The 26,162-nt window shown below is 41.9% G+C and overlaps 4 protein-coding genes across 4 annotated transcripts; 2 read left to right on the top strand and 2 right to left on the bottom strand.

The window, feature by feature from the left end:
* The first annotated feature begins 154 nt into the window (after positions 1-154).
* LOC120955390 (senecionine N-oxygenase-like) lies at positions 155-3,179 on the top strand. Its single transcript, XM_040376222.2, has 2 exons — positions 155-1,627; positions 1,699-3,179. Exons 1-2 carry the CDS (start codon positions 1,078-1,080, stop codon positions 2,400-2,402), a joined length of 1,254 nt encoding a protein of 417 aa, XP_040232156.2. The 5' UTR covers positions 155-1,077; the 3' UTR covers positions 2,403-3,179.
* A 210-nt stretch (positions 3,180-3,389) lies between these two features.
* Positions 3,390-6,949, bottom strand: LOC120955389 (senecionine N-oxygenase). The gene is made up of 3 exons (XM_040376220.2): positions 6,774-6,949; positions 4,204-4,762; positions 3,390-4,141 (listed from the first exon to the last, which is right to left on the bottom strand). Exons 1-3 carry the CDS (start codon positions 6,786-6,788, stop codon positions 3,438-3,440), a joined length of 1,278 nt encoding a protein of 425 aa, XP_040232154.2. The 5' UTR covers positions 6,789-6,949; the 3' UTR covers positions 3,390-3,437.
* A 2,918-nt stretch (positions 6,950-9,867) lies between these two features.
* Positions 9,868-13,405, top strand: LOC120956762 (kinesin-like protein Klp68D). Its single transcript, XM_040378486.2, has 4 exons — positions 9,868-10,084; positions 10,693-10,880; positions 10,951-12,655; positions 12,748-13,405. Exons 1-4 carry the CDS (start codon positions 10,049-10,051, stop codon positions 13,273-13,275), a joined length of 2,457 nt encoding a protein of 818 aa, XP_040234420.1. The 5' UTR covers positions 9,868-10,048; the 3' UTR covers positions 13,276-13,405.
* Positions 13,406-15,207: 1,802 nt separating this feature from the next.
* On the bottom strand, positions 15,208-16,216 carry LOC120956763 (N-terminal Xaa-Pro-Lys N-methyltransferase 1). The gene has a single exon (XM_040378488.2). It carries the CDS (start codon positions 16,016-16,018, stop codon positions 15,221-15,223), a length of 798 nt encoding a protein of 265 aa, XP_040234422.1. The 5' UTR covers positions 16,019-16,216; the 3' UTR covers positions 15,208-15,220.
* Positions 16,217-26,162: the final 9,946 nt, after the last annotated feature.

Genomic DNA, 26,162 nt, shown 5'->3' with positions numbered 1-26,162 from the left:
TTATCCGGGTACCTTTTAGCCGGCTGTCGGTATAGCCGTGTTGTTTAGAAATGACAGTTCAATACAGAGAGCCGTGCTGAGGAGAATATTAAAAAATGAACCATTATCATAGTTTTTTTCTTCTTTGCATCGTAAAAGTGTTTCAAATTTTATGGATGACTCCCGCTGGGGACTGGCCCTAACGGCTAATCAGTTGAGTTGTTTCGCTGGTCTAGCGGTAAACAGGCTTGATCTGATACGATCAGACGACAATAAGTTCAACATAATCAGCAGCAAACAGTATCTTCTTCTTCTTCTTTTAGCACAACAACCGTTGTCTGTCAAGGCCTGCCTGTACCACTTGTAGGCTTGGCTTTCAGTGACTTATTGATTTCCCCCCATAGCAGGATAGTTAGTCCTACGGCGGCATGGGCCATTCGCGGCTTGATCCCATGAAGGGCATGTTGTTAACTCGTACGAGTTGACGACTGTACAACGAGACCGGCTTAAACAGATAACCACATTAACTATAGCACATATCGTGTGAATGCTGTTCCTGTTATAATTGCAATTTTAAAAAATTTCTTAGTTCAAATTAATTCATTTATTTGGGAAGTAAAAGATACCCTAGCATTTGGTACAGGGTTTTTTTGCTGTAGCAGCAACAGGAACAAAATGTGTTCTTTATATGTTTTTACCAGAGCAAAAAAAAAAGTATAATTATTCTAATGCGGTCATTAGCCTATTGGCCTTACCCTTTGCACGACACCCCACCCGTGATGTTATGCTTTGGCCGACTTAGTGAGAGACAACAGCTAGCTTGGCGGTATCAACGGACGACGCCGTCTCCCGTTATTATCTGATCGTGTTGAAGCTGACGCCTGCATCCACCGATGATGTATTGCATACGACCGTGAGAGAACGCTTGTCCGTGGGCAGTAGGGCGCGATTGAATGATGCGTTATAAATGTGTTGAACAAGCTGAACGCAGTCCCAGTCATCTGTAGCGTTGTCGTGTTGCGTGCGTTAAGTGATAGAATTCTGGGTGTACGTTTGAATTTAGTTTCGCCGTCCATAACCAGTAAGAAACAAGTGAACATGAGCTACTGCATCATAGGCGCCGGCATGGCAGGATTGGCTGCCGCACGACGTGTGCTCGAGATCGGAGCACAGGTTACAATTTTTGAGCGAATGGATCAGCTTGGTGGAACATGGATCTACACCGATGAAGTTGGTGTCGATCGTTACGGGCTTCCTGTGCATACCAGTATGTACCGTGGATTGCGTACGAACTTGCCCAAGGAGGTAATGGGATATCCGGACTTCCCAATACCGGCACAACGCGATTCGTACATTGTTTCGGATGATATTTTGTCATTTTTACGCCTGTACGCCGATCGGTATCATATCAAAGACTGTATCAAGTTCGAGCATCATGTCGTGCAAGTCCATCCCACGGACGGTGAACGCTGGATTGTTGAAGTAGAGAATCTAGCAGATCATCAAAAGGAGCAGCATGTTTTTGATTACCTGTTTATCTGTAACGGTCATTATCACACTCCGAACGTACCGACAGTGAACGGAAGCGAAATTTTCCAGGGACAGCAACTGCACAGCCACGATTATCGTTGTACTGAACATTACAAAGGTAAAACAGTTTCCATCTAATGCTCCTTCTTTGTGCGCATTCTAAATACAGCGTTTTCTATCACGTTATAGACAAAGCGGTGCTCGTTATGGGCGCAGGTCCTTCCGGTATGGATATAGCACTAGAACTGGCAAAAACAGCGCGCCGTGTAACGATCAGTCACCACATGGAGCGACTGACCTTCCCTTTCCCTTCCAACTTGTCCCAACAGTCAGACGTTTCCATGCTTACGGAAACCGGAGCAAAGTTCACGAACGGAAGTGAGGAGTCATTCGACGTAGTTCTATACTGCACAGGTTTCCGATATAACTTTCCCTTCCTTGGTGCGGATTGTGGCATCGAAGTGCAAGATAACCACGTACAGCCGCTGTACAAACATTGCATCAACATTAACCACCCAACGATGGCGTTCATCGGACTACCGTTCTACGTGTGTGCGGCACAAATGATGGATCTTCAGGTTCGATTTTGTCTGGCATACTTGACGGGTAGACAGCATCTACCACCAGCGCACGAGATGCTGGAAGATGCGGCGCAAGAATTTGAGGATCGTTTACAGCGCGGATATAAGAAAAGACACGCACACATGATGGGACCGGAGCAGGGCCGGTATTATGACGATCTTGCAAAGACGGCCCAAATTGAAACCATTCCCCTGGTAATGACCAAACTGCACAACGAAAGCAGTCAACGGTTTGTAGACGATTTAATACACTTCCGCGAGGACGTATTTAGAATCGTAGATGACGAATATTTCGAATATGTAAAGGAATAATTGCTCAACAGGTCGATGCATTTTATCTTGTGTCAAGCAGGAACAGGCTAACATATAAAATGATAGATATTTTTCTATAACGCAGAGTAAATCGCAAACCGTTTGCTCTTAAATCATTAACGTTCATTTGCGCATGTGAAGCCGGAAGTTTACTCACAGTCACGCTCTTTGGTTTCCATTTCTGTCCGTTACGTTAAAATCAATAAAAAAGACAGAAACACTTTTGTTTACGTAAATGTTCGACAAGCGTTTATATAAAAAAAAAACATGCAAACAAACATTTTCTCCGCCTTGCTTTATCACGAACGAAAACTGATTAAAAACAAATTCACGCAGGGAAGAAGAGTGAGCAAACAAAGCAAAATTATTAACGTCAATTAATATATAAATACGAATATGAAATATCCATTAATATAAACGTAAATATAAATGTAAATATAAATATGATATGTAAATTAACGTTAAAATGAATAACAAAAGGCAAATAAACTTTTGTATTTACGTAAATTCTCTTCTAGTGTTTGTATGAAAATTAAAAAAATAATAAAACATTTTCTCCGCCTTGCTTTATCACGAGCGAAAACTGATTAAAATCAAATTGACGCAGGGGAGTAGAGTGAGCAAACATAGCAGTAAACAATGCATTCACGTGTAACTAACCGCGTTCGTTGCAAGTGGTAGAATTTTCTAGATTTTACATCTGCCTATGATTTGTTTTGATTAAACGCTACAAAGGAAATAATAAATTTTCGATAAGCTTCTAGAAGTTTAATTTAAGTTAGTTGTCTCTATATCTAGCTCTATTATATTACATTTGCCAAGTTTGTGTTTCGGAACGGTAGAGTAAACAACTGTTTAGTTTTAGAGCTAAAATTATGCTATATTTGGTTCGTGTTTTTCTATTACGTCCCTCTCCACCTAAGATGTACTGATTGTTTGCTGGTATCTTATTCTATAATAAATCACATTATCTCTAACATTGTTGTGTTTATCAATAGGTCGCCCTAGTGTACCTTTTTTTACCCACCAACCGCTCTAGTTAACCTTCACAAACGTTTCATCGTCTACTAACCGAAATTTATCGTTTCGGAAATTCACCAAATCTTCCGAGTAACGCATCGCACTGATCTTATGGAGCTTCTTGATCACTGGCTTGATCGGGTCGATTTCAGCAGTCTGCGCTAGATCATCGTAGTAACGATCCTCTACCGGGCCCATCATATGTGCTTGCCGTTTCTTCAAACCGCGCTTCCAACGTTCTTCCATCTCAGCAGCCGTATCGGCACTCATCTCCTCCTGGGTGGGCAGAGTTTTGGCACCGCTGAAAAATTTAAGACAAAACCGTGCCTGCAAGTCCATCATCTGCGCCGCGCACACGTAGAATGGAAGTCCAATGAATGCCATCGTAGGGTAGCGGATGTTAATGCAGTGCTTGTACAGCGGCTGCACGTAGTTTTCCTCAACCGTGATGCCACAATCGACGCTTAAGAATGGGAAGGTGTACTTGTAACCGGTGCTGTAGCAGATGACACTAAAGTCTTCACTGGTACCGTCAGCATATTCAACGCCGGTTACGGTAAGCCTTGTTACGTCCGGCTTCAATGTCACATTGCTCGGAAACACCGTTTGGGGCTTATCCTTCAAATGGTGGCTCAAAGTAACACGGATCGCTTTCTTAGAGATCTCATATGCCATATCCATTCCTGACGGGCCCGCTCCGATAACGAGAACTGTTTCACCTGTAATATATAGAATTTTGAATGAACTATTTTGAGCCTTTGTACACGTTTCTCTGTTATACCTTCAAACGGTTCGTTGCTGCGATAATCGTGACTGTGCATCTGTTTGCCCCGGAATACGCTCATACCGGGATACTTTGGTAAATTAGGCGTATGGTAGTGTCCATTACACACGAGCACGTAATCGAACGTTAGCGTCAGCAGCTGATCGTTCGGACAGTCGCGTACAATCACTTCCCATCCTTTCTCATCAATCGTCGGCTTCACCCGCACTACGTAGTGGCTGAAGCGAATGTGCTCCAAAATTCCATACGATTCGGCAAATTGCTGAAAGAAGGTTAACATATCCTCCGCTGGGATGTAAGAACTTTCTTGTTCTGGTATGGGAAAGTCCGGATAGCCCATGATCTCCTTCGGCAGATTAGTTTTCAATCCTTTGTACATACTAGAGTGCACGTCGATACCGTATTCGTTTTTGCCCGTTGCCTCATTAAACACCCAGGTTCCGCCGAGCTGTTTGCCCATCTCAAACACGGTAACAATTCCACCTGCTTGCAATGCATGCCGCGCAGCACAAAGCCCAGCGGTGCCCGCTCCGATAACGCAAAAGGTTCGTTTGGTCTGGGTAAGATGAAATAACAAAAAAAAGATAAAGTAATTAAATTTAACTGAAAACAGGTTGATAGGTTTCTTAGTTACTGATAACCTGTGTTTCGAAAGTAGATTAAACCAGTTTTAATGTCGCAAAACAAATTAAACAAATTAATTTAAACAAATTATCAAACAATAAGAGGAAGAAATGGGAAAGGATTGAGGCGTTTCCCCCTGATTCAAGAAGTCCATGTAATTGCGGTGTTTGCTGTGTGTTGTATTTGAACGACATCCGTGGATGCTTGACCTACAAGTTTTGTTCCGTATTCTTCGCTTTTCAAGGTCCAGTGCACGATCAATGCGCAGGTCAGAGTGCTTCAGCTATTAGCCTACATGACGTGTGCTCTCATTGTGCGGTGGGTGCCCGTGCGGATGCGTGCAGCTCACTTCCTTAATCATTCGCTTAGTAGCACATAACACTGAAGCTGATAAGTGAAAGCCATGCGATGAATTCCTCACTGGATGCGAAGATTCGAGCAACAGGGGCCTGTACTGCACAAAGTACAGTAACGTGTTAGCGTAGAATCGTCATGAATGGATAGTAACAGTACCATCGCTCATGCTCCAGTAAAGGGCAATGTTCACCAAAAAAATATTAACCGATCCCTCATTAAACACTGCGTCTTAGGTTATCGGTTCCGGACTAACAATCCAGCGGCACGAGCATTGCCTCTGTTGCTATGTTTCAGGTAGCATAACCGGATTTGCTGATAAGCAGCTGTCAGTGCTGTGGAAATCGGTACCCCATCTTTCCGAAACCCCATTCAGGCAAGACTTGAATGGTTCGACCACACGCAAGGCAGAATCATCGGGGATGTGTAAAGAAATGCATGTGCAACGCTAAACGAAAAAAAAAATACGAAATTTATCGAACAGACACAACAGTTGCGATAACAACGCCTTTCATTATCTATTACAAAGGAAATCCTAAACTTGATCCTTTGCTAATGAATTTTGTACTGAAAAGGGAATTCAAACGCTTAAGTCGTTCCACCGCGAAGGCTCTCGAAAACCGAAGAATAGATAACAAATGTGTCATCGTACTGTGTTTCTGTGCAAAACTGTCTTCTTACAGGATGGCTGACGCCAATTGTATTAACGAAACGGATTTGTTAACTAGACGATATCATGATACCATGTCAAATATAAGTTTACATAATTGGGAACGTACGTCAGTCGCTAAGACACGTCGCACATAGCGTGAAACGTACAAAAATATTACCATATTATATTAAAATAATTTAATAAAAAAACCTAGCTGTAAAAATCGTAAAACAATTTTAAATAAAATAAATGAAAGACTTCTACCTACTCACTCGACAACTGTTATCAATTACGTGTAATCGTAAAAGCAGTGTTATGTTAAGTATGCCCTATTTACAGAGTAAACTATCAATAGACATAGTTTTTTGTTAATACAGTAGTTTTGAACGCTCCCAAAACGACATTCAAACATAAGCATTGCTATTGAGTACCAAAAGCCAACTTATGATAAATCATGCAAACTAAAATGCATTCATTGGTTGAATTTTAACTATAAAGTTTAACGGTCATGTAAATGAAATTCAACAATAGTCCAGACCAGGGAAATAAACTGAAACAAATGATCACTGTCGCTTCTTGTCCTTTAGATTTCTAGCTGTTTATATTCACTACCGCCAAATACCGCTTGATAACAGTTCATGAAACACGTGCAGTAAAGTAATGCAGAACACTATCGCAGATCAAGTAATTTGACGATGTGAATTGTTAAACACGAAGGTACGTTCCACTCCTCATACTATACTAATCAAAGTTTGCCACATCCTCTAACCGTCGAATGATGAAATCCGACTTTCAATCGATTATGTAGCCGATGACGAAATTGATTGCACTCCTTTTAACGATCGAGGTCAGACCGAAGAGATGTTTTCATCTCCCACCTCTACCATTGTTAGTACTGAGTAGTCCATATGCCACATCACACCATTCACCAACTCACCTTTTCCATCACCATAGTTATAACAATCTATGAAAATTCGCTTAATTATCACAATATGTGTCGCAAATAACAACTGTTTCACACCAAGACTTCAACTGTGAAGTGCACTTTTGAGCGCTGCGATCGAAAAATAGCAGATCGTTCTTTACCGTTCCACCACCGCTGCTATACTGCCGTCCTTACACAGAGCCTTATTTATATTATGCTCCCGGTCGTGTCGATTTTCCATCCATATCTGTGAGGCTTCCGATCTGATCTATTGTAGTAGTATTTTTTACGCTCACAATTTACCTCGCGTGTTCATGGGTTTGACGCCGGTAGTAAAGCTCGTAGAAGAATGTCGTTCATGCACATACACACAACCTCCCCCCCCACTCCCACTCCCCTCCTCTCCTACACACTCACACACACAACTGAGTAGATGGATGCATTCTAAATGATTGATATGTTTGAGACAATTGCACCGATCGTTGATTTGTCATCTTTCTAAGGGGCTTTCCAAATAGGGTAAATTATTCTCAAAACGAAGAATTTTTTAGCTGAGCACGTCATTCAAAATTTCCAGCTGCGATGTAACTGTTTAATCACTAATGGTTTTTTTTTTATTTATTTGGTACACTTATAGTTGGTCGCAGTGTCGCAGTACAGCAGGGGACATGATCATACGTTGTGAATCATGATTAGCGCATGATACGAATGCACTATATTAAATTGATTTTTTTTAATGTAGGTAACATTTTAATAAGAAAGTATTTTAATTAACTGTATAAAAATAAGATGTTTTTTTTTTCATTGTTTGTGCTCTGATTCGTTTTCCAATGAAATCAACACATCAAAGTTGATTTCATTGGAAAAAGAATCAGAGCACAATAGATGGAAGTTCAACTATTAAAACTATTCCATCGGCTTTATTCTACGGCAATACGGTCTCTTTGGATCGTTCATCCTAAAAAACATAAAAAAAGAATTTTACTACACTATAATAAAAGGGGTTTTTTATTTAAAAGGTACGGTCGCAATAAGGCAAAGCCGTCCTTCCTGAAAAAGAAAATATAATTATTAAAACATAGAGTATTTTCACATACTCTTCAAATGAAACAATGAATCATCATAGCTGTATAAAAAAATAAATATTATATGATTGTGTATTAATTAGAAAATTGCGCGTTAGCTTCCTCGATCGTGTTCTAGAGGATTTTGTTTTGCTTTGTTTGTATAAGTTGCTTTGTTTGAACGAAGCAAATGTGGTTAGCAATGGTTTTGTTTGTACAACCGTCGCCAACAAATATTTACGATTGTTTTGATAGTGTCGATTTCATTTCGTTTTTATTGTACCTGTGAATAGTTTTTAATTATTATTATTATCGATGATTTTCCTGCGTGATATCCCTGAACCATTTGTTTAGGGGATAGTTGGCGATGATTGGTGCATAAGGATAGGTAAATAGGGGAGGAAAATTGATTTTTAACATCCAAGTTTAAATTGAAATACAGGATGTACGACGCGTAGATAGAAGAAGCAACTTGGGAATCGAAGCATAGACGCGATAAGATGTTTAGCAATTTGATATAACGTCATTGTACATTCAGATGATCAGCGTCTTGAGAGGTGTCCACTCGCGGCTTGAACCAATGACGGGCATGTTGTAAAGCCGTGCGTATTGACGACTGTACCACGAGACCGACGCAAATGAGGCGTGGTGAATCGATATTATGCAAAAGGATTGTTGAAATAGCAATGAGTATTTATTTGTATTATTATTGTATTATTGTACAAACTCAAGTAGTTAGGTGTATACAAGAATTATTCTTTGTACATTGCGTTAGGTATTTTACAACAGCGTATAATTTTCCGTATAAAAAAACTACAGTAGAACGTCGATTATCTAAGGACGGATTAACCGGTGGAAGGCTTAATAAATTTCTCAGCTGTGCAATCGTAGCGGATATTTGCTTCGATATTCAAGAGCAGCTTTTTTGTGCAGCTATCTACTGTCTAGAGATATTTTCGAATCTCATTTTTGTTCGTGAGCAGTTGTTAAACCTATAGTTATTAATTAAAATAGCATTTTTATCGATTGATTAATCGAATGACTCAAAGTAAACTGTTAGAAAAACGAGTGAATGCTATCATTTCACATACCTGTACACACCTAAAAGAAAAAATCTGCTTTCAGTTTTTTGTTTTACCTAACGTTTACTTGTTCTCTTCAATAAAATTCACGACACTTTCATAGATCAGTTGTTAATGTCAGCGGGGAATAATGGTCTTGTAGAAGCATCCTTTATTTCTATCAGGTAATCGGATCGTCATAGTTTTCCGTTTTGTCTATAGTACAGACTTCTTATTCTTCTTCTTATCGGCGCAACAACCTACGCGGTCATGCCCGCCTATTTCGGATGTCATGACACTTGAAATGCCACGTAGTCTTGCTATGGCTCATGTGAGATTTGAACCCACAACGAGCATAATGTTAAGTCGTGCGAATAGACGACTGTACCACGGGACCGCCATCGGGACAAAATTAGAGACATTGTTTAATTTACTGCTATATTTATCTACTTCTAAGTCCGGACGGATAGATAATGTCTGCGAGGATTAAAAAATTAATACTGCAATAAAGCCAACTTTTTGTAGAAAACCCCCGAATGTTTGATAAATTAAAAAGATAATCATGTTATTTCTTAACATTTTTTATTATGAGGGCTTAATTATGCCATAATTAATAATAATTAATATTTATAACTTATTCTTGTTTTTTTTTAATCTAATTTGTTCTTCATCTTTTGGCCAGGTAGTCCAGTAAAATTTATTCTGGACAATAAGTGTGAAAACTTTATTTGATCATTTAATTATCATAAGCAATATCCACCATCATCTTTAACATCTCCATTATTTTGATGAATGATGAACACCGATCGCAAACCATGCTTAAACCGTTATTATTGCAATTTTGAATTGGTCTAATTAATTTGGTGGATATTATACCAGTCCGATCTATGCAGTATTTGACGTTTCTCGATTGCTGCCGAAGTTTGACAGTACCGTTTGCTGGTGGTGTGCGTAAATTACGGACAGTGTACAGCTCTGTGTATTGTTGTGAATGTGTACGTAGGAACATACAGGGAGCAGACAAATAACTTTTCGTTGCTAATCGATAACGCAAACAAATCTTTTCCATCACAGAATGGGCCATTCCATGTGAAAAGCAGAGTTGTGGGTGAAAAATTCAGGTGCTTTTGTTTCAATTTGGGTGCAATATTAAGAAATTACAATGGATCGTACCATCAAAACCAGAAGTAACCTATCGGTAGGTTGAAAGCATTAGTTGTGAAAGTATGGATGTTTTTCCTTGAACCGTCCATGTTTCCTTGAAAGGGGTGGTATGGCATCATCGTTTGCATTTGGAGATCGCTTGGTTGTTGGAGTTGTTTTATTGCATTCATTCAAAATCGCTCCGAGATGTGCGTTGGGGTTGGTGTGTAATCTCTGCGTCACTGTCTGCTCGCTTTGTATGATTTCGGGCATAGAAGAACAGGAAACGGGGAACTGTTGCACAATTCCATTCTGTTTATTGAACCGTCTAGTCCAGGTGGGCTAGATTAATCATGCACGCCTCCATCCCGCGGAAGGTGTGTTTTTGAAACGAACATACAGGGGTCCTATAAGGGGGCCTCCTGAGCCCGTGAGCAACATAGTGGAGCAAAAGAGAGGCACCGTCGTGGTGAATCGAAGTGTGACTAAAAGCTATTAAAATCGAAAGTGTCGAAATGCTCATGCGAGACGCACTAAAACGCAACGTAACCGATGGTGCCAATTTCACGTGATGGATAGTCGTATTTTTGGCTAATTTCATGCAAACGTGTTGTGTAAATATATTGTTCTAATTATTATGCTTTGCTTCCTGCATTTGTCTAGAACACAAAAAATGAATGTGTCCAGGTGGTGGTACGATGCCGGCCGCTGAACAACAAGGAATTGACTGGAAACTTCCAAAAAGTGGTCGACGTTTTTCCTAGTCGAGGTGTCATCGAAATCCTGAACTGCAATGAAGCTTCGAGAGAAAACAAAAAGATGTTTACGTACGATGCTGTGTACGATTGTCTGTAAGTATAGTATCCTCCATACATCACATGCGTTGCAAACCTAACAAAGAAGATTTACACCCCGTTTTAGCTCTACCCAGCAAACGATCTACGACGAAGTGGTACGTCCGCTGGTTTCATCCGTTATGGAAGGATTCAATGGGTGTGTCTTTGCGTACGGTCAGACTGGCACGGGCAAAACGCACACGATGGAGGGCATCAAAAACGATCCCGAGCAAAAGGGTATCATACCACGGGCGTTCGAGCAGGTATGGGCACACATAAATCGCGCACAGAACATGAACTTCCTGGTGGCAGTTTCGTATTTGGAAATTTACATGGAGGAATTGCGCGATCTGTTAAAACCGAACTCAACCTCCTCGCTGGAACTGCGCGAGCGGGATGGCGGTATCGTGGTCCCGAACTTGCACTCCGTGCTGTGCAAAAGCGTCGAGGACATGCTGCACGTGATGCACCAGGGCAACAAAAACCGTACGGTCGGGTTCACCAACATGAACGAGCACAGTTCCCGTTCACATGCGATTTTTCTGATTAAGATTGAAATGTGTGAAGCGGGGTCGACTCTAGTCAAAGTGGGCAAGCTGAATCTGATCGATCTGGCCGGCAGTGAACGGCAGTCGAAGACGGGTGCAACTGCGGAACGGCTGAAGGAAGCAAGCAAAATCAACCGGGCGCTCTCATCGCTGGGCAATGTAATTTCGGCGCTGGCAGAAAAATCTCCCCACGTCCCGTACCGCGACTCAAAGCTGACGCGCTTGCTTCAGGATTCGCTGGGAGGCAATTCAAAGACTATCATGATAGCGAACATTGGTCCCTCCGAGTTCAATTACAACGAGACGCTGACCACGCTACGATACGCTCATCGGGCCAAGACGATCGAAAACAAACCGGTGAAGAACGAAGACCCGCAGGATACTAAGCTGCGCGAGTACCAGAACGAGATAGCGGAACTGCGTAAGCTTATCAGCGAAAGGCAGAAGCGGGAAAGAACGGTACACAGGGAGAAGAAGGCTAAAAAGAAAGCGACGCGTGTCAAGCGCGAACCGAGCCTGACGCAATCAGATGAGAAATCTGACTCGGAGGTCGAGGAGGAGGAAGACTGTGAGAAGGAGAACGAGCAGGATTTCAACGAGCTGGACACAAAAGCCAAAGAAGAGCTGATGAAGGAACGCGAAGCAACCGCAGCATTGGCCTCAAAGCTCCAAGAGCTAGAGGGGCAACTAGTCAAGGGTGGCAAGAATATATTGGACACATACACCGAGCGGCAGTTTGAGTTGGAGAAAAAGCTGTCTGAAATTGCGGAACGAAAGAAGAGGGAAATCGAAATGCAGCAACAGCTGGAACTGCAAGAAGAATCTACGATGGAAATTCGCGAAACGTTTACCTCGCTCCAGCAGGAGGTAGAACTGAAGACGCGTAAGCTAAAGAAGTGCTATGCCAAATGTATGGCACTGAAGCAGGAGCTACAGGACACCCGCGATGAGCATAACCGAGATAGGCGTGAGCTGGAAATGACACAGAATGAGCTGATCAAGGAGCTGAAACGTTTGTTGCTAATCATTGACAACTTTGTACCGGCTGAGGTGAAGTCACGATTATACACGCAGGCCAAGTACGACGACGAGGCCGAAGAATGGTTCCTTAATGGAAGCATGATGCTGAACAACCACCAAATGCTGACACGCCCAGTCGCTGATCCGAGCCGAAGACGACCGATGAGTGAGTATGCTCTGCAGATGATTAAAACGAAGTCTAGCGATGCAATCCGCTATAAGGTAAGTGTGTGTGTGCGCGCTACAAAACTATCCTTATGGAATGTCATGAAAACCAGAGATGAACAATATTTTGTATTTTTTGTATTTTGTAGGGAGAGAACATACTTGACTACGAGCTGGACATGCCACTCAGAACAACTTACGAATACTCGAATCCGAAAGTGTCGGCTTCATTGCAAGCGGTCCTGGCAGAAGCAATGCAAACCGAGGATGATATCGACATCACCGATCAGTCAAACTATGCGAGCATGATGAAGATGCGTCTCGATCAGATCACCAAGCGAAACGTGCAGGAACACGCAGCAAGTGCTACAACAGGTAGTGCTGCCGGAAGTAGTGGTATCATGGGCGGCAGTACTGGCAGCGTGGCAGGTGTGAATGGCTCGACTGGAAGTGTCCATATTGGCAGCGGAATAATGACCGCTGGTGGTAGTAGCACTAGCCGTGCCCGGTCCTCGGTATACAACCGTGGCAAATCAGCGGCCCCTGCATTCGGTGCGCACTCGGCGGCACCGGTAAAGAAAGTATCCACGTCGGCGCTTACGTCAAGCAGCCATGGAGGCACCGGTGCAGGAGCGGGCCATATGTTCCCGAAAGCACGCGGTCTCATACCAAAGTAGAGACTGCGCCACGGTGAAACTGAAGTACTCATCTAGATATCACCATCGTCATCATCCATCATCAAAACATAGAACGGATCATCGTTTAATCCCTCAATCTAAGAATATGATAGATGATCTCGCTTTGCTATGCTTTAGTGCTTCAAGTGGTATTACTGTGTCTGAACGTACTCCAGCTGTCGGAGTATCGACTCAAGTTTCCCACAATTATTTTGTTTAGTTTGCACGAAACGACGGATGAAAGATGATTGCAGGAAAGTTTCACTCACGCGCGCGCTTGTAACATTACACAAAACTAGTAATATGACACTGAAAAAAAGGTTTGAAAATACTCGAAACAAGGATATAAAAAAACGGAATGAACGGTACTGTACAAGGTATCTTGCAAAAGTATTGCACAGTAAGAGATTGCCGAACAAAGTTAAGCCAAAACAGCTGTGTGAAAGGAAGCAGAAAACGGTCGATTGGTATTGGAAGAAAATATGAGCGAAACATCATACGCAATTCAATTTAATCAAAATGAAACTAAATCGTAAACTATGGCAATGTAAGATTGCGCAAAAGACGCCACTGTGTTATGTTGGAAAGGTATTAAGAAAAGCTGTGCCTAGGAATATTGTTATTTTACGTTTCTTTTCTTAATCTCTTAATTTTGGGACAACTAATTCGTTCAAATCACTAAACGTAATACGTGTTGTTTGTATTCCGATTAGGATATCAACCTATTTATGTTAGTTACTTAATATTTAGTTCTAATTGGTGTTGATTTCAGTCGGCTTTGTATTGTGGAAAGTGTTAAACCCCTTGGTTTGATTTAGTTTACTTTTAAGTTACTAATATTTGGTATCGGTTATGTTTACAATGCAAAAAGATTATTATGTTTTTTGTTTGTTCATTTGTGTTACTCCATGTCCTGTGTGTTTGATGTTTTCATTGTAAATAAGTTCAGCTATTTTGTGCGCGATTTCCGCTGTACTTTCGAAGAAATAGTAAACAATTGTGTAATTTTGTTATTTTTTGTGAATTTGTTGGAATCATGTTTTTGTGTGAAGTATGTTTTCTTTTGTTTTTTTTGTAGCCATTGTTAAGTTGTATGTATTTCAGCAAAGGAGCCGTACCTTTATATCCACCGAGAATAGAAAGCGTATTTCTGTCAAATTACAGTAAACATTTTTGATTGATTTTGGAAAGGAGTGTTGTAGTTGACTCACTTTACCACCAAGGCTGGATAAAAACTGTCACATGTAGTGCAACAAAGGCTTTTAAAAATTGATCTATATGTGCTGATATTCTTCACAATCACGATATCAGCTACTAACTAAAGGTGTGAGCATTCAAGAATAGAAGGAACGATGTTGTAGGTGTAGCTCCCCAGACTTTAGCTCACTGGGTGCGATTAGTTTATGATACGGTATCTTGCATTACGGCAACATACGCTATTTTAATGTGATTACTTTCCTTAGGACATCAACCTTGAATTCATAACTGAATGCTATTGAAACTTTGTCGGCTCGTTCAATCCTCCCTTTAACCTTAAAAATGCACCAACGAACCTTTGAATTTTATGTTAACCATTCACTTTTGATACATGCTCCTTCTGAATACTAGTTGGATTTCCTTGCGGAGATTAATTCAATCCTATCTCATATGCAAGGTCATTTTTCTAAAGATCACAATGCATGCAATGTTGTGAATTGCTTTGAGAGTTTGGCAGGGTAACTGATGATATGATGAAAAAAACAAGTGAAACAGTGTAGCAAAATAAAGATAATAGTGTGCATGATGTTTGTAAGCTTTTTCAGGGGTTTCTCTGGATGCTGGTTTTACTGGGGGTAAACTACGGAATTATGGTTATGATCAAAGGATAGGGAAATAAAAAGAACGTATTATTCAAAATATAAAGAAAGCACTAAACGATATCTAAAGACAGAGTTCACGGGCAATTTTAGTTCTTTATTATAGGCCTTAGCGCCAACATGTACACGGGATAGAGTTCTTTGGGAAAGCTTGTTTGACGTTGCTCCTTGACGACGCGCATATTACCTTGCTTTAGCAGTTGTTTCATCTGTAACAATGGTCTTGTAACTGATGAATCGGTTCGGTCCACGTCTACTACATTGCTCGTCGTAAAATTTTCCTTTATCACTATCATTCCTCCGCGGGCGAGTCCTTTCGCACAACGAACAAAAAATTGGACCGCGTCTTCATCCGTCAGGTGGCCCAGTACCCACTGTGCCCAGATTATATCGTATCGTCCTTCCTCCGGGATGAAGTCTTGCAATCCTGAGTTGAATACAGTTCCCAATTTTGAGGTAAAGTCTGCTAATTCCTTACGAGCAGTTTCGCAGAAGTGCTCATCCTGCTCGACCAGATCCACTTGGTCAAACCATGGCAGAAGTAGGTTTTTGCTGATTCTACCGATGCCGGCACCACAGTCCAAGGCCCATTTGCGTCCGGGAGCGGGTTTTTGTTTGTAGAGCTGCTTTAGAAACTGTTCCGAGCCACGAATATCGATGAACGATATACTGCCGAATCCGCCTAGCATCCCATCTACCGTGGGAGACACATTCGACCAGTATTTTTTAGCGTTATTGTAATAACTAGTACTATCCGTCAGAAGATCATCTAAGTCTGAGTATTCTGGATCGTTTCGACTTTGATCGTTGTTTTCAGCTGGTACTGCAGGAATATTAATTTCGGTGGAACTATCCATGCAGTTTTCGTCACTCTTCTGCGATGCCATGGGACTAAGATATAAGGAACACTTGGTTGATTGGGTGTAGAAATTATTATCTAACGGCGGGTCTTTTTTGCTATTAATTTGTACAAACACGAGGTAGCGGCGTTAGTATTGTTATTCTCACAGAAAGAAAAACGAAAAACCAAAGGCGAGTTTGTTTGTTCGATGCGTTGTTGGTTTTCAAACCTACTTGAACGAATGCCGAACCCGTCTTAACACGGTTGTAAACGAACGTGACAGCCGACTTGATGTAAAAAAAAATAAAACAAACAAACATACAAGCTGTCTCCGAAATACGTTATTCATCTTTTGAATGCTGTGTAAAATTTGGCCATTACTTTGGGCAAACAAGGTAATTATTTTGGACTTGATAATTGATCAATCAAATCAGTACCATTTGCTAAAAGAACTATAAAATTTAGAAAACCGCGTCTCCGAATCCGCGTATTCGAGATATCGCCTAACACGAGGGCTACCTGTATTGTTCAATCACGCAGAGTGGCCAGAATTACCTTCTTTTCTTTAATTTCTATTTTTTGTTGTTCTTTGTAGCGGAATTTGGGGAAAGTGTGCCATACGGGGCAAGAGTGCCACCAAGCATTTTTCCTTAAAAACCTTAGTTTAATGATCAATTGTGAATACAATTGGTTGCTTTCCAATGACTAAGTATACTGAGCCGAATTTCATATAGACCAATCGACATTTACCATTGTTTTGAACTGATTTATGTTGATTTTCAAAATTGAGCAGAATATTATATTTTTTTAATCCAACCAACTAAGCTCTCAAAAATTATGCGAACAATCAACCGAGAAAATATTTACACCACCGTATAGCTGAGAAAATATGAAATTTTTTGTGGGGTTAGTTGAAAAAAAGTTTCTTTTTGTCACTGAAAAATTCAATTTCAAAAAAGTTACAACTTTTGGGGCAAAAGAGCCATCTCTATTTGGGGCAAGTGTGCCACCATCTTTCATAGGCGCGAGCTGTCAAAAATGTAAACATTGTTGTAGCGTTCAGCGGTACGGTGCGCTTTTACGAGCGGATTCTACTCCGGAAAAACAGACCAGCAACAACCCATATTGCGAAACAGTTTGTGATGAAAAGGGGTTCATTGGTGACTCAAGACATGTAGGAATACATACACTAGTGGTACAAACGTAATAATTTCAAATTATCTAAGAAATACGGTTATTTTAACTAGGTGGCCGTCTTGCCCCATACGAGTGGCCGTCTTGCCCCATAGCCCAAAAAACAACGTCTTTTTGGACCCTTTTTAAAACGCTACAAAAATTGTTTTGTTTGCACTTTTTTCAAGCGAAACTCATTTATAAGTGAGGAAATAGATGTAAAATGGTTATGAGATTTAAATCGGCTTTTTAAAACACGTTTTAGTGAGTTATAACTTGAAATGCTTAAGGTGGCAAACTTGCCCCAAATTCCGCTATTTTTGGTTATTCATGGCTCGGTGAAAGAGTCCAGCTTCTTGAGCCTTCTTGTGCATTCTCAGTACTGTTCCTCGATTGTAAATTAAATTTCCATCCTTTCCATCTGTTGGTGGGATAGCTTATACAGTGGAGCTTAATCTGTAATGCAGCTTTATCTGCCCTCTGCACTGTTATATGGTTTCACTTGAAAATATCCCATATAACCAAAAATGCCAAAGCAGCTAATTTAGGTATAATAAAGATCGATCTTAAAGCGATCGCTACTTGAATTCGCCTTTTGCAATAGATAAGGTAGCCTTCTAAATAGCGCCTAAGCAGCTTCCTTATGCTACATTGCAGGGGATTATTTTTCCTTGTGTGTAATGCACAAGCAAGTGTTCATCATTGAAATAAAAAACACAAAATATTTTTGTTTGTGTGCATGTTTATCAGGGAATTGGAAATATTCAAAACGTTGACACAAATTTAAATAATTTAGCTATAGAGTTCTATTCTATTCTATAGAGTTCATCGCTAGAATAATAGCGACGATACGATTGTTTAAATACTAAACTTCAATACAGTTATAACAGCACATAAACAAGTGAGAATTGAATGGTGGTCGATAATGTTAATACTCGTGTTATTTATTGTTCTTTTTGCTCATAATTTAGGAAGACTATTAGACTAAGATCGGTTGAAGGTTGGCGAATCATCATGGGTCGGACTGACCTCGCTGCACCAACGGGTCGGAGTCGTTTATGCTTTCACGCAACTACTCAACATCCGGGTTGAACCGAACTCGCTGCAACCATGGGTCGGAATGAACCCACCTTGGACCGACCCAACCCGAACTCGCTGCACCAATGGGTCGGAGTCATTTATGATTTTTTGCACCTACCGGACCATTAGAGGCGAAAAAACTCCGTTGGAGCCAAAGCCTCTATAAACTGTTCAAACAACAACAACCTACCGGACCTACTAGCACCTTTCGGGTAGTGATGCGACTCCGGTGCGCAAAATATGACTCCGACTCCGGATCATAACCGGATTTGATTCCGGATCAGTCCGGATCAGTCCGAACCAGTCCGGATCAGTCCGGACCAGTCTGGATCAGTCCGGATCCGTACTCGCGTATCTCTTATACGCGGATTCGGAGATACGCGGTTTTGTAAATTTGACAGTTCTTTGTGCAACTTGTACTGATTTGACTCTTCAATTGTAAAATTCCAAATAATTTCCCTTTAGATCGAATGTTAAAAACTATTTTAAAAGGTTCAAAACTGTTATATTCAGTCAGAATCATTTCCACTTCTACAATTTTTTGAGTATCTTTAGATTCTGGCACTTTGCATGACGTAAGGAAATCGTCAACTATGTTCCCGGTACATAAGAAGGGTGACAAGTATATCATTGAAAACTATCGTGGCGTCACATCCATGTGTGCTGGAGCAAAATTTTTCTAAATTTCATTTAACCAACATGGGTTTGTTCCCCAGCGCTCTACTACCACAAACCTGTTAAATTTTGTTTCATCGTGTGTGCGCTCCTTTGACTGTCGACTTCAAGTTGATACGCTTTATATCGATCTAAAAGCGGCCTTTGATAGTGTTAACCATAAATTACTTGCCTTGAAGATTCTGCACATTGGGCTTTCTCAGCATACAGTATCATGGATAAGTTCGTATCTCGAAAATAGGCGTTATCAAGTCAAAATCAAAGAATATACTCCCACCATGTCGTGGCAACACCAAATCTGGTAGGTTCGACGATGAATGCAGACAAGTGACCGAACTACCGAACCGATACTGCATACCGAGCAGTGGCGGATTAAGGGTATCGGGGACCCTAGACGGAAAGACAAGTTGAGGCCCCCTGTAAATGGTAAATGTTGTTGGGGCGGGGAGGAGGGGGGGGGGGTACAAATGATTCGCCAGCCTCGGGGCCCCAACGGCCATCCTTCCGGGGGCCCTCGCTAAACTCTGTCTATACTATCCTCACTCGATCAACACACTGATACTCGTCCTGCTTCACACACTTCTACATTCACCATTCAACGCAAGACATCGACATCCAAAGCACCAGTTCTTTCGTCAACACCAGCCACCGAACTTAGCAACCCGGCAAAACGTCGTTTAATGGACCGTTCTCCGCCGTCCGTTGTCGCCACCTCCCCGCTTCTAAATGGCACCGCACCCATCGCCACTTCAGCTCATGCCACATTGCTCCTACCACCAGAAACGCCTAAATTCTGGTTGTACCTGTCGCGCTGCCGCCCGACAGCCACAATCTTAGAAGTGAAGACTTTCGTCAAGGAGCAAATCGGCATCGAGGATGTCACCGTTTTTAAGCTGGTGCCACTTAACCGCGATGTCCGCACTCTGACTTTCTCTTCGTTTAAAGTCGGTTTGTCGCCGGATTATAAGAAGAAAGCATTATTATGCTCATCGTGGCCGATCGGAACTGTCTTCAAAGAGTTCACGGATCGTAGGAATGCTCCTATTTCTACATTGTCGGCAAATCTCCTGACCACTACCACTACAGCACCAACAAATACACACGTACCTGTCACCACAAACACTGATGTATCTATTCATATGGAAACAAACAACAACATTACTGCCTCCACCAACAACACTGCAGTCTCGACGTCACCTCCTCGATCATCACAGCAGCAATAGCAACACTACTTACACACTCGCACTCTAAATCTCCGTTAAAATTTTACTATCAAAACACTCGCGGTCTCAAAACCAAACTTTCGGATCTTCGCATCTCTCTCGAAGTTGCGAGTTATGATGTCATAATACTAACTGAGACATGGCTGGACGATTCGATTCCTTCACCCCTCTTCTGTGACCGAAAGTACACCGTCTATCGTTGTGATCGTTCAAGCGCTAACAGTACCTGCTCTCGCGGCGGTGGTGTACTCATTGCCTGTTCCGCTAAGCTCTTGTCGCTGCACATTGAAGTATCCCAATGCTCGTTAGAACTTTTATGGATTCAAATTAAACTGAACGGTCACTCACTCTTTGTTGGTGGTGTGTATTTACCTCCAAACCTCAGCTCGAATACTGACACGTTAGACTCATTCTTCAATACAATTACATTAATACAATCTCGCATGAAAGATAGGGATTTGTTTGTCTTATGCGGTGATTTCAATCAACCTGGACTATCGTGGTCTCAAAATGAGGATTATTTCGCACCGCTTGCCGTTAACCCTGCCTCATCCTACTTTATAGATGGATTAGCTGAATTCAATCTGCGTCAACTTTCAGGGGTCGTAAATATTTTTCGGAGGCAACTAGATTTAGTTTTTGTTAATGAGTTAGTGACATATTCATGTTCACCAGTTTCTTGTAGTATTGACCCTATTGTTAAATTAGATCATTATCACCCACCTCTGGAATTCGTAGTAAATGTTCCTTTACCGCATAATGGTAATAATGTTAGAGATAACAAATCTGAGTTAAATTTTCGGAAAATGAACTTAGAAAAATTTAGGGAAATCATAATCAACTCTGATTGGAATTTTTTAGAAATTAGAACCGATTCTCCCTCCACTGTGGACGTAGCGGTGGAGCAATTTAGTAATATTGTTAAGGCAGCTCTCCCTTTATGTTGTCCTCGTTCTAAATCCTCCTCTCGCCTTCCTTGGTACGATGCTACATTACGGTCATTAAAGGCGGATAGGACACGTGCCCTCAAAAAACTCGGTTCAACTCCTTCTGAGCATAATCGTAGAGTTTTCAAATATGCCGCTTCTGCTTTTCGTATTTATAATCGGGCCAGTTATAGGTTGTATCTTGGAAGGCTTCAATGCATGTTATACCGTAATCCTAAACTTTTTTGGTCTTATGCCAAGAAGCGTCGTAATCCCTCTTCCCTTCCTACTTCCATGTCGCTCGGTACGGTCACTACGGACAATGCTGCTGACACCTGTTCCCTATTCGCTGAGCATTTCGCCAATGGTCTGTCTAGACCGGAGAGTCAACCTCTGACGGAGTCTGAGGGCATATGGCCTGGTTTAAACTCCGTCGCTTGGGCTGAGGGTATTGTCAATGTTAATACAGTCTCTGAAGCTCTTAAAAAACTTAAGCCATCCTTCTCCCCTGGACCGGATGGAATACCAGCCTCGGTTTTAAAAAAGTCACCCTTTCTATTCGTCCCTCTATTGGTAAAATTGTTTAACCTATCTTTGTCCTCGTCCTCATTCCCTTTATTGTGGAAGCGAGCATGGCTAGTTCCCATTCACAAAAAAGGTAACCCGTCTGTCATTTCCAATTACCGTGGCATCTCAATACAATGCGCAATAACCAAGGTATTTGAGCATATTATCCATACCTATCTGTTTAAACTCACCTCTTCTACTATTATCCCTCAGCAACATGGCTTTTTTCCTAACCGTTCTACAACAACTAACCTTATGTCCTTCACCTCTTTCGTATCATCCCAGTTAGAGTCAGTTAAACAAGTTGATACTATTTATACTGACTTCAAATCTGCATTTGATCGTATTCCTCATTCCTTACTTCTAAATAAAATTTCACAACTTGACGTCAATAATCTTTTTGTATCTTGGTTACGTTCTTTTCTATGTGATCGTTCCTATAGTGTTAAATTTAATGATATGTTTTCGACTCCCTTTTCATGTAGTGCAGGCGTACCGCAAGGTAGTGTTCTAAGTCCTTTGCTGTTCATAATTTTTATTAATGATGTCCGTACCACCCTCCCTCCTGAGTGTTTCCTCTGCTACGCAGACGACCTCAAAATCTTTCTCCCAGTTTCGTCTCCTAGTGATTGCATTTCCCTACAAAATATTCTTGATCGTTTTTCGTCTTGGTGTTCTAGTAATTCCCTCACATTATGTCCTGATAAGTGTAACGTCATTTCGTTTAGTCGTTCGCAGTCTCCAATCACTTACTCGTACGTCCTAAATTCTGTACCAGTCAATCGTGTTTGTGTCGTAAAAGACCTCGGTGTCTTGCTTGACAGAGGCCTCACCTTCAGCCACCACATTGACTCAGTTGTCAATCAGGCGCGGAAAACATTGGGTCTCCTAAAGAAAATTGCGTGCGATTTCTCCGACCCTATGTGCCTCAAGACTCTGTTCTGCTCTCTGGTCAGATCGATTTTGGAGTACTGCTCAGTAGTCTGGTCCCCTACAGCTCGAACCCACGTGGAACGTATCGAGCGGGTGCAGCGATCGTTCACCAGGTTTGCTATATGTAAAATCCTGGGTAGATTGTCCTCCCCCATACCTCCTTACGAGGGCAGGTGTCGGCAGCTTGGCCTGGAACTATTGGAAAACCGCCGTTCCCATGCCCAATCCTCCTTTATTGCCGCATTACTCCTTGGTAATATTGATTCTCCTTCCCTTCTTTCTTCTATCCCTTTCTACGCCCCTAACCGTGTTCTTCGAAACCGCCCTCCCCTAGTGATCCCTTCCCGCCGAACTGCAGTGGGCCGTAATGACCCCCTTCTTCGTGCAATTCGTCGATTTAACTGTGTATATTCTATGTTTGATTTCAACCTTCCCTTATCCTCTTTCCGATCCCGCATTAGAACCCTCCATAATCCCGTGCTGCCTTAATTTTTAATTTTTAAATTTTAAATTCTAATTTTCTAAAAAAAAATTTTCTCAAATTTTAGATAATTTGTTGTTCATTTTTGTTAGGTTAGGAAATTAGGTAATAAGTATTATTTAAGTATTTGTGTAACCAAAAGGTAGACAAATAAATTTGAATATGAATGAATGAATGAATATACTATAGAATGGCGATCTACGGGGCCCCTAAATCGACGGGGCCCCAGACGACCGCCTAGTCCGCCTACCGTTAGATCCGCCACTGATACCGAGCAATGCAGCAACGGCTCAGAATATTCACGGCTCAGACGCGAAGAGAAACAAGTTCACCGCTCCAAGAAGCATGCTTTGGAAGAGCAAAACATGCGGAAACTCGAGCAAACCAGAGAGGCGTACGGACCGACACGAAAGTTTTACCAAGCGATAGCAGGCCACCGAAACAACGTATCTAAGGTAACCTGCTGTCGCAACAAGGATGGAGATCTGATCAGTAACCAGCCAGAGGTCCTCTCGCGAGGACTTTGATGAATTACTCAACGACCAGTTTAATGAACAGCTAGAAGCGCCACTAGCAGATAGTCATGCTACTGCCACCTAGCATAGAAGAAACACGAAAGGCTATCCGTCGGCTGAAAAATAACAAGCCACCCGGAACCGACGGAATAGCAGCTGAACTGGTCAAGAATGGAGGTGCACGACTAGAAAACGAGATTCATCATATTGTTACTGAGGTGTGGAATAGCGAATCGATGCCTTGTGATTGGAATCTCGGCATCATCTACCCCATATACAAGAAGGGAGATAGGTTGGATTGCAACAACTACAGGGTTATTACGGTGTTGAATACCGCCTATAAAATATTCTCCCTGATTCTTCAGGATCGCCTTGTCTAGCACGTCGAAGAGATAGTCGGAAACTATTAAAGAGGATTCCGAAACGGAAAATCAATCACTGATCAGATTTTCACCATGCGGCAGATCTTGGAGAAGATGGCTGAATACAGAAATGACACATACCATCTCTTCATTGACTTCAAAGCCGCATATGATAGCATAGCCAGGGTAAAACTGTACGACGCTATAAGCTCATTTGAAATTCCGGCCAAACTGATAAGGTTAGTTAGAATGACTATGACCAAAGTCACTTGCCAGGTGAGGGTGGATGAAAAACTCTCAGGACTTTTTGCTACCACCATGGGTCTGCGCCAGGGGAACGGGCGTGCCTGTCTCCTATTCAACCTGGCGCTAGAGAGGGCCATCCGCGACTCGAGGGTGGAGACTACGGGAACCATCTTCTATAAGTCAACCCAGATCCTGGCATACGCTGATGATATAGACATCATTGGTCTGCGGCTCTCCTATGTAGCAGAAGCCTACCAAGGGATCGAGCAGGCGGCAGAGAGCCTCGGATTGCAGATAAACGAAGCAAATACCAAACTGATGGTGGCAACATCAGCGGACCTACCAATAAATAATCAGAACCTACGTAAGCGTGACGTACAGCTAGGTGAACGCAATTTTGAAGTCGTCCCACAATTCACCTATCTTGGGTCAAAGGTCAGCAACGGCAATAGCATGGAAGCTGAGTTGCGCACAAGGATGCTGGCCAAGTTTACCTCAAAGAACATGTCGCGACGGACGAAGCTGGGACTATATAGTACCTACATAGTACCGATACTCACAAACGCCTCTGAGACATGGACACTGTCCAAATCTGACGAAACCCTCTTAGCCGCGTTCGAGATGAAAATGCTCAGAAGGATACTTGGCCCCGTATGTGTGGAAGGATAATGGAGGAGCCGCTATAATGACGAGCTATACGGGATGTACGGCGACCTCACTGTCGTGCAGCATATCAAGCTCGCCAGGTTCCGGTGGGCTGGACATGTTGTACGCATGGAAACAGACGACCAAGCCCGTAAAGTCTTTTTAGGCCGTCCACAAGGACAGAGGAGGCGTGGTAGGTCCAAACTGAGGTGGCAAGATGGCTTGGAAGCGTCCGCCATTAAGGCCGTGATAACGGACTGGCAGACGAAGGCGCGAGACCGCGAGCGGTTTCAGACACTCCTGAGGCAGGCCAAGATCGCAAAGCGGCGGTTGTAGCGCCGGATAAGTAAGTAATGATGTCTTATGTCTTGAGCCTTAAGTCGTTGTTTACTTGTCTTGTCCGCTGATAGGTGAAGCCTTTGGTTCCCGAATTGCACTACGATGATTAACAGAATAGAGGCAATACAATGGAAATTTACAAGACTTGCTTTAAAATGTGACCAATTCATAGGACTTACAACCATGCTAAGATATCGTTCATGTTGCCTTCTGCTTGGCCTACAGACGCTCGAACACCGTTTAAAGGTTAACCAATGTGTATTTGTTGCTAAAATATTAAAAAACGAATTAGACGTCCCTTGTTTACTAGAGAAGATACGCACTTTCGAGACCTCTTTGCCTTTGTCAACTTACTTGTCGGCGAGAACAGGCGTACCTTATATGGATACAACGAACCGTTACTAGCTATGACAAGGCAATTCAATACATGGTCCCATCACTTTGATTTTAATTTAACGACCAACGCATTTAAAGAAAGGATGTTATTAATATTCAATTTTGGCGACACCGGATCAAGGGAGATGTTAGGGGAATAAGTTAGGGATTAGGTGTAGGATAGCTTTTAAGTACTTAGTTTGTCTCAGCCTCAAGAGCGCAAGACACATATATTGGTAAATAAATAAATAAATAAGTATCAAATAATTAATTAAGTATCTAAAATTACCCCTATGTGCAAACTTATACGAAAATTTGTGATATTTTGGCTGGAAATATCGAGATTCGACTTACGCGGATATTCGAGATATGCGGTATTTTCGGCTGTTTTCGGTCCCAATCAGTAATCAGTCTTGCACAAGGACGATTCGCGCTGCAATACTGTTAAACCAATGATGGGCACGATGTTAAGTCGTGAATGTAACATCTTGATCACGTGATAAACCCTTTCGTTGCTCAGACTCAGTCATTTTGATTATAAAGTTGTTCGATGCGTTTAGAAAGTATCTCCAGTATTTAAATTCCTTGCCGAGAAACTTTCGTTTTCGTCATTCGCTGAAAAACGACCAACAACAAAAGCGGAGTTATAA

The sequence above is a fragment of the Anopheles coluzzii genome, chromosome 3 (genome assembly GCF_943734685.1).
Source record: "Anopheles coluzzii chromosome 3, AcolN3, whole genome shotgun sequence".
Taxonomy (NCBI): domain Eukaryota; kingdom Metazoa; phylum Arthropoda; class Insecta; order Diptera; family Culicidae; genus Anopheles; species Anopheles coluzzii.
The sequence above is the reverse complement of the archived record's forward strand: the minus strand, read 5'-3'. Positions and strand labels throughout refer to the sequence as shown.

Bases quoted from the DNA above. Each gene is read 5' to 3' on its own strand.
- LOC120955389 (XM_040376220.2), bottom strand. The intron at 4,142-4,203 runs GTATAACAGAGA...TATATATTACAG, and splicing joins CAGCAACGAACCGTTTGAAG to GTGAAACAGTTCTCGTTATC.
- LOC120955390 (XM_040376222.2), top strand. From the start codon at position 1,078: ATGAGCTACTGCATCATAGGCGCCGGCATGGCAGGATTGGCTGCCGCA. The intron at 1,628-1,698 runs GTAAAACAGTTT...ATCACGTTATAG, and splicing joins TTGTACTGAACATTACAAAG to ACAAAGCGGTGCTCGTTATG.
- LOC120956763 (XM_040378488.2), bottom strand. From the start codon at position 16,018: ATGGCATCGCAGAAGAGTGACGAAAACTGCATGGATAGTTCCACCGAA.
- LOC120956762 (XM_040378486.2), top strand. From the start codon at position 10,049: ATGGATCGTACCATCAAAACCAGAAGTAACCTATCG. The intron at 10,085-10,692 runs GTAGGTTGAAAG...GCATTTGTCTAG, and splicing joins AAACCAGAAGTAACCTATCG to AACACAAAAAATGAATGTGT. The intron at 12,656-12,747 runs GTAAGTGTGTGT...TGTATTTTGTAG, and splicing joins GCGATGCAATCCGCTATAAG to GGAGAGAACATACTTGACTA.